At 30.6% G+C, this 9,164-nt stretch overlaps 1 protein-coding gene across 1 annotated transcript in view; it reads right to left on the bottom strand.

The window, feature by feature from the left end:
• LOC106467206 (very low-density lipoprotein receptor-like) overlaps positions 1 to 9,164 on the bottom strand; it is a 37,029-nt gene that overhangs the window by 6,107 nt on the left and 21,758 nt on the right. The window contains exons 8-9 of the mRNA XM_022395334.1: positions 8,248 to 8,376; positions 5,137 to 5,264 (exon numbers count right to left, since the gene is read on the bottom strand). Of these exons, the coding sequence (XP_022251042.1) occupies positions 5,137 to 5,264; positions 8,248 to 8,376 (257 nt within the window). The remainder of the gene's footprint in view (positions 1 to 5,136; positions 5,265 to 8,247; positions 8,377 to 9,164) is intronic.

Consider the following 9,164-nt stretch of genomic DNA (forward strand, 5'->3'; position numbering starts at 1 on the left):
GGGATCATCACTAGAAGGTTTGAACACCACTACAAAAGAATAGGAGGATCATCACAGCAATTTTGAACACAGTTACATGAAGAATGGGGATCATTGCAGCAATTTTGAACACAGTTGCATGAAGAATGGGGATCATTGCAGCAATTTTGAACACAATTGCATGAAGAATGGGGATCATTGCAGCAATTTTGAACACAGTTACATGAAGAATGGGGATCATTGCAGCAATTTTGAACACAGTTACATGAAGAATGGGGATCATTGCAGCAATTTTGAACACAGTTACATGAAGAATGGGGATCATTGCAGCAATTTTGGTAGATTCATTTCTGAAACTATAGAGGTGCTGTTGAAGTCTGGTCCTTATTTTAGTTTTATGATATTAAGTCTGTGAACCTATTCTTTAGTTAGTACTTACCATTAAATTAGGGGTACAGGTACTAATAATTCCACAAACTGCCACTGTTGCAGTGGTACTTACCACCCAATTAAGGGTATAACTACAGGTACTAATAAATCTACAAACTTATCATTTTTGTCAGTGGTATTTACCAGCAAACTAAAGGTAAAGCTACAGGTATTAAAATGGCCCCTTAAGAACATAAACCTTTATAATTAAAGTTATCTTAAAAAGTTTCCCTACACTCATTTATATGTTTTACATGTTATCTTTAGAAGTGGGAAACAAAGTCATGAGTGTTTTATTATGCAGCAGAATAAAATATTCTATTTTTTGCATTACATATTATGGGTAAGTCAGCTAATTTCCTTGCTTTAATTGTAATAAGGTCTATCAGTTATTTCATTTAATTCCATTTGGACTTTCACAAAAATGAATGTTTAAAATACTCTTCTGTTGCTGTTTTACAAAAATGTTTTAAAAGCTTGATACATATAAATATTGATAGAAAAAAAATTTCAATTTTTTTTAGTTTAAACTAAGTCAGTTCCTTCCTTCCCTCCCTTTAAATTAATGAACCAGTACTAGTGATCCTGGTGATTAATACATGTGCAGAAACACTTCTTCCACAAACCATAGGATCAAGTGTACCTCCTATTTTAACTGGGCACACACACACACTATTTCCACAAACCACACGATAAGGAATACCTTCTATTTTAATTGGTACAAACACACTGTTTCCACATACCACACGATCGGGAGTACCTCCTATTTTAATTGGGTACAAACACACTGTTTCCACAAACCACATGATCAAAAGTACCTCCTATTTTAATTGGCACACACACACTATTTCCACAAACCACATGATCAGGAGTACCTTCTATTTTAATTGGGTACAACTAGAACATCTGATGTATCATATAAATTGATAATGATGATTTTGAGGGGTGGTGTTTAATCAAAACCTTCAGAACACCTGATGTCTCATATAAATCATGATAACAATGATTTCTGGTGTTATTGTTTAATCAAAATCTTCAGAACACCTGATGTCTCATATAAATCATGATAATAATTATTTCTGGTGTTATTGTTTAATCAAAATCTTTAGAACACCTGATGTTTCATATAAATCATGATAATAATTATTTCTGGTGTTATTGTTTATTCCAACTCTTCATAACACCTGATGTATCATATAAACTAATGATAACAATATTTGGTGTTATTGTTTAATCCAACTCTTCATAACACCTGATGTATCATACAAACTAATGATAATAATATTTGGTCTTATTATATAATCCATCTCTTCATAACACCTGATATGTCATATAAACTTATGATAACAATAATATTCGGTGTTATTATTTAATCCAACTCTTCATAACACCTGATGTATCATATAAGCTCATGATAACAATAACTTTGCATTATTATCATTTACTCCAAGCGTATATAATCCTTAAGGAAATGGCAGTGCCCTTGCTTACCTTAATTTGTTGCATGTTGTAAGTTAAATTTACAAATTAAACAAGAACACAGAACTTTTAATCTAATATGAAATTTTAACAAACAATGTTTGTATAAATTATGGGATATAAGTGACTAAAAATTGAAGCTTATTAAAAAGCAAAAATCATATTAAAAAAGGAAAAAAGTGAAAAATCAGAATGACACTGACAAAACAGAAACAGTTGTCAGGTTCTTGTGCACCTGGGTATTAACCCTCTCACCATGGGCAGGTCAAATGCCCATGCCACAACACTTTAGAGTTACATTCAAAGTTTAATTAACTCTCTCACCACAGGTCAGTCGAACTGACCATCTACATAACCATTTTGTACTTGTTTTACAAGTTATATTTACCAATTTCAACCTGATACATAAGAGTATTTTAGTTAATATTATCTGTGATGTATTAACTTCGTGGCTATGGGCTCGGTCAAGTCGATTGGACCAACCACATGACCACTTTGTACTCATTACAATTTCTTTACTATACTATAACTTTTATTACAGTATGTTTATCTTCAAAAACTTTGGCAGACTTTATGTAAACATTAGACGTCTATTTTAATTTTGAAATTATGTATTTTTACTAACGATTTATCTGTGAATATATGAAGTTATTTTTTTTTATTAGTGCGAGTGCAAAATTATTTTCATGTTAAGATTAAAAGTATTTTTCTTCCTCTCAAAATTATCAAATTTCATTTGTGTAATCTCTAAAACCTCCTACATAAATTTAAACTATTTTTTGTAAAACTTCATATTTCATCTGTTATTTTCTCTACTCTACTCTAACTCTATACAAGGTTGGTCAATTTGACAGACCTTGTAACCGCTATAGAAAAAATGTAATAAATCTAAATTATCCTTTTCTTCTTTCTAGAATGACTTCAAATTGTAACATGAAACTACACTTGTTTATCCTAAGCAGCTTTAAACTCATACATCTGTTTCTACTTAAATTTTATTGTTTTATTTCCCTTTGAACCATGTCTAACTGATATTTGTACCATATAAGTTGTAAATCACATGAACATGCAGCTCACATTACATTTAACGCCCCCTACAAGAAGTATGGAATTTAACATAAATTACTCATTACAATATAGATATTACTCAGAAAAAGCATATTTTTATAGCCTTCAATCTTATGTGTTTATGGAATCATAAACTAGAAAATCAGATTTATTTGCCATGCCCACCTGTCACATCCTCTCTTTCACAAATTCCCAATAGTTCTCTCTATGTTATTTATAAGCAATAGAAAGCCAAAGTTTTAATCTATCAAATTATGTATTTTATGTTGTTTTTTTTTGCATAGAATAGGCTATTTCACCTCCAATTTGAAACTTTTTCTCAAAAAGTTCACATTGGCAAGCTTAGCTGAATTTTTAAAGGCTCTTATCGCACAGTTAGAATACCAGAAAAATTATGATATTTGTAAGACATTGCTTGCTTTGTGTATTTTATTCTTCTGTGTTCTTAGGTGCAATGTTTAATTAAATAGAAATTATTTTGTGTACTAGTACCATTAGTATAAAAAAGTTTGATTTGTTTTGAATTTTGCAAAGCTACACAAGGGCTATCTGCACTAGCTGTTCCTAATTTAGAGGGAAGGCAGCTTGTCATCACCAGCCTCTGTCAACTCTTGGGTTATTCTTTTACCAACAAATAATGGGATTGACCATCACATAATGCTCCCATGACAGAAAGGGCATGCATGTTTTGTAGGACAGGGATTCGAACCCGTGACCCTCAGATTGCGAGTCGAGTGCCCTAACCACCTGGCCATGTCCAGGCCCATATAAAAATGTAGAATTGAGTTTCATTGACAGTTGACAGCAAAAAACATAAGGACCGAGATAAGAATTATATTTCTTGTTTTTCATTACAGAACTACCTAAAATGTAAAAATTAAAAACTTATATGGTCAGATAATGTTAGATTAGGTATGATAATGAAAAATAAAAATTCTTCATGAAGTATAAGTAGCACTTGCATTACATAATTTGATATGATAATGTGGGCTGCACATTTAACTGAAGAATTTACAACTTGTGTGGCAGGATCGTTAGTTAGACAAACCAATAAAATTAAGTACAAATAAATGTATTCTGTTACAAGCTTTAAGCTATTTAAGATAAGCAATTGTAGTCTCATATTTGAATTTGCAGTCATTCTAGAAAGAAAAAATAGTAATTCAGATTTAGTTCATACTTTTTATTTATGGTCTGTCAAGTTGGTCGAATGGGTATAAAGTTAGGATAAAAAAATAATAGATAAAATACAAAAGTTTCACTGAAAAAAAAATTTTTTTGGATATTTATTTAGGTTTTACAAATGAAATTTGACAAATTTCAAATGAAAAAGTACTTTTAATCTTAACATGAAAATCACTTTTCACTCAGAGCAATCAACACTCTTTACTATATATATATATATATTCAAAGACAAATTTTTAGTAAAAACACTTTATTAAAAAAATCTGATTTTTTGTGTACAAAAGACTTGTAGTATGTATTGAAAGCTTTCCAAATTTTGTGAAGATACAAAAAATATATTAAAAGTTATAGTATGGAAACTTTGATGGCCACTTTAGGGACAAAAACTCAGTCGAATCGACCAAGCCTATAGTGAGAAAGTTAATTTATTGAGCTATTGATGCAAATTATAAATGACAATCCACTACACTATTCAATATTAATTTTACCAAATATACACAAGGCATTATATTAGACTGTGATGATTTATTAACAATGAGTTACGTCTATTACAAGGCATTATATTAGACTGTGATGATTTATTAACAATGAGTTACATCTATTACAAGGCATTATATTAGACTGTGATGATTTATTAACAATGAGTTACGTCTATTACAGGGCATTATATTAGACTGTGATGATTTATTAACAATGAGTTACATCTATTACAAGGCATTATATTAGACTGTGATGATTTATTAACAATGAGTTATGTCTATTACACATATTAACAGTCAGAATGACATCTACAAGATACACTATTCTATACATTTGGACAAATACTTAAAGTAAAAAAAAAAACATACTAGCTCTGAAGTAACTCTCATACAGATAAGAGAATTCAATAACAAAAAAGTTAGTCTTATCAGTTTAAATAAAAACATAGAATCATTATTTATATTTTTTTCAGTTATGAATGTTCTTCAATATTAGTTTATGTTCTGATTCACATACCTGGTTGTTTCCCAATGAAATAGGTGGATAAAGCCACTTTGTACTTGATATGTTTAGATCTTTAATACCAATAATGTTTTTTGTACCATTACTTTCACTACAGAAGTAGACAAGTAGATACGCTGGCTCTGTTCAATCAAAAACCATAAACAGTTATTGTTAACTTCAAAAAAAAAACTTTTTTAATCAATTTCTTATAGTATTAGTGACTTTTAGACTAATCTAAAAAAGTAAACTTTTTTAAGAGTGTACATACAAAAATTAGTAAAAATATACAGACTATATAAAGAATTTCCTCAGTGCTACACACAAAACAAGATCATTATACAGCTATATTCAGAAATAGAAAATATGGTTATATTTTTACCTCTGCCAATTTAGAAGACAATACCTGAAACAGTGGAAAAACTTGGTCATCGTGGTCCCCAGTGCAAAATATTCAATAATTTTGTTTGAAGAACAGTTATGAAAATAAACTCAAACTTTTCTGTTTGCTTCATTAGATAAGAGGACAATTATTTTCAAAAGCCCTTTTACAATATCTGAATAGCGGAATCTTAATGCAACTCGTGAATCATGAGTAGAATACCATCGAATTGGACATAATCTTTCAAGTGTTACTTTCTCAATAACGTTGTAGACAGAAGCCAATTTGTTTAACATAGCCTGCCGTTTTATACTACAACCAAAGAAATCAAAGATGTTCAACAGTATCATAAAAGATTTTAATTTCAAAGATATTTTGAACACAATCAATGAGAACAAGATTTAGATTATGGGCATCACAATGAATGTATTCAGCATTTGGTTCTCTTTCAGCTATTCTTGCTTGAACTCCCAAATATATATACTGCTCATATTTGCTGCACCATCATACCCTCGACCATGGAATTGATTCAAAATGAATCCATTTTCTTCAATTGAATTAACAATTTCATTTTATAATCCAATAGCAGTTTGAGTAGAAACCTGATGAAATCCAACAAATGATTCCTTGATTTCAAAGTCACAATGAAGTCCGTTTGAGTTAGTGTTTATTTTAATATATCAAAAGATTTGACTCATTTGATTGACTTTTGAAATGTCTTGTGTTTTATCTATAATTATTGAAAAAAAAAACAGAGTTGGTTTTATGTCATCAATAATTTCTCTTCTGACTTTTTAGCACTTATCATGATAACTTAATCCTGTATTTTAAAACTAAGATATTTGACTTGTCCCTTTTTTCTTTTCAATTTTCAAGTAACTGTGCAAGAACAGGACCATATTTTTTTAACAGTTGAATAACAGAAAGAAAATTTCCACTATCAGGTTTATCAAAGCTCTCTCTGTGTCCTCTAAAGAGCAAGATTGTAGAAGCTAACATGTTATATTAATTATTCACTCTAAAACAACTCTGCAAAATTTTATTTCCTTCTGTTTTTCATTTTCATGTTGTTCTTCTAAGGTTTTGTTAAACATCATCTTTGTATTGTCAGACAAGCAACAAGATGTGTTCTTGTGCATTCATTTGTCTGAATTTTTTTGAGTCTTTCCCAGTTTGCCCCTGAAGAAGAAGAGTCTACCTTTCAAAAATGCCTGGGATATAGGGTTTTATCATTTTATATTAAGACTTCTTGAACCTACGTATTTTTCTGACATCATGAACAAGCATCATTAAAAGAAGAAGACTTACAATTGGCAAAAAAATCAGCATAGTTCACAATATGCACTATCTGTTACTGGCAAATAACAACCACATTCTAGGCAGCACCATTCTCAATTTCAATTTCTTAGAATAAAAAAGCTACTGAAAAACATCGATCACCCTGATTCACATCCCTGGGAAATAGTTCTTTGGGTCTACACAATCCCTTTGATATAATTAAACATTTTTAGCACACTGTTTTCAATATTTGCAGGAAAGTGTCCTTGGTCAGATGACAATATCGAGTCCATTAGTGGTATTTCAGCTGTTTCTTCATAAGATTCTTTATTTGTATTTGACTCTATTTCAATCACATTTAAATGAGTTACAGTACTTGATTTTTTGTCCTAACTAAATTTTAAACACGTACTTGAACAACCTGTTTCTTCACTATAATTATTTGTTAGATTAGTCTAGTTTTTGGTAAATTAGAAATATTTTTTTTTATCCTCTCTTTTTGCTTTGCTTTGCTTTTTTGGTAACCACTTTTATGCTTGGTTCAGACATTTTCAATTATTAAGGGAGAAGTTATTCAAATATTAATGTAATCCACCACTGGGTCCACACCTGCCACCAACAACCAAGTAGTAGTATTGCATGAAATATGTATCACACACGGATAAATAAATGACTGACTCTCGCAAAAGCAGCAGTTTCTGGCATGTACTTATTTCCTGCTTATGTCCAGACACATTATTCTTGGTTACTAGACATGGGAAATGTAATATTACAACCCCCAGGCATCTAAGGCTGTGGTTGGCTAGTGATAACATCATTCTGAAATTCAGTTATAAAAAAAATGAACTATTATTGGTGGAGACCAAGCCCAGAGTTACGGTCCACTCTAAGCAATCGAATCTGGGAACGAGTGCTATTATGTGAAGTGTATAGAGAAATCCCCTTATATAAAAAAATAAAATTACAGTACAAGGTTTTTTTTATTTTCTAAGTATTTTCAGTTTGAAAAATAATTTTTAGTTTTTCAATAGACATTAAAAAGTAAATATATAGTTTTGTATTTATAATGCATAAAATTGATTTATTGATCCTGACATCGAGATGGGCCCCTACTAGGCTGGGGGCCCTGGTGCATTGCACCAGCTGCCCCCCCCCTCTGGTACTTTTGCCACTATCTTAAGAACAATTCTGATTCTTCCCTAAGGTTAAGAAATTACAAATAGAAATGACATAACTTCTTAGAGAAGACAATGCCTGGTATATGTAAGATATTAAAAAACCTACTTTTACATGTCTTAACTTCTTAGGGAAGACAATGGTATATGTAAGATATTAAAAAACCTACTTTTACATGTCTTAACTTCTTAGGGAAGACAATGGTATATGTAAGATATTAAAAAACCTACTTTTACATGTCTTAACTTCTTAGAGAAGACAATGGTATATGTAAGATATTAAAAACCTACTTTTACATGTCTTCTCATCACTTGATAAAAGCATTCCATAAGGGCAAACACAGGTTGGTTTCCTGCCAGAATTCAGGACACATATGTGAGAACAGCCATTGTTACCAAGTTGACAAGGGTCTGCCATACCTAATGACACAAAGAAGTAAAGGATAAAAGAATTTTAATTCCAGTTACATTTTGTTCTTAATATAGAAATAAATGTGTTACAGGAGGAATTTCCGAGTCATTTCGTATGTTTTTACACCAACATCTTAAAACTAAACCTAACCTGGACTATAAATACAGTTTAATAATTACATTTATTAAGTATTCATATTATAAAGCTACCCTACAGCTTAATTCCTCACTTACCATAAAGCAGAATAAAACAGCATGGTATCCTAATCCTTTTAGATGCTGTTCCATTCTTTAAAAAAAACAAAAAAACTACCCTACAATATAACTCCTTGTTTACCATAAAAATCAGATTTGATAGTGGTTTTTCATGTTGAATCCAGCAATACAGTTTGTATGGCTTTCAGGATACAAAATGGAAATCAACAATAAAATCTTTGATATTTTTTATGTTTTCCAACTTTCCCTGGCTCCTGGAGATACACAAAGCTTTGTAATGAAATGATTAAAAACAATGATCTGGAAGTAGCACTAAATGAAACATGACTGTTTTATCTCTTTATTTGTTAATGTTTCAACTTCAATGATATTTGTTAATGTTCCACCTTGAACGATATTTGTTAATGTTCCACCTTGAACGATATTTGTGAATGTTTCACCTTGAATGATATTTGTGAATGTTTCACCTTGAATGATATTTGTGAATGTTTCACCTTGAATGATATTTGTTAATGTTTCACCTTGAATGATATTTGTTAATGTTTCAACTTGACTGATATTTGTTAATGTTTCAACTTGAA

This window comes from Limulus polyphemus, unplaced genomic scaffold (assembly GCF_000517525.1).
Source record: "Limulus polyphemus unplaced genomic scaffold, Limulus_polyphemus-2.1.2 Scaffold2528, whole genome shotgun sequence".
In the NCBI taxonomy this organism is placed as follows: Eukaryota; Metazoa; Arthropoda; class Merostomata; order Xiphosura; family Limulidae; genus Limulus; species Limulus polyphemus.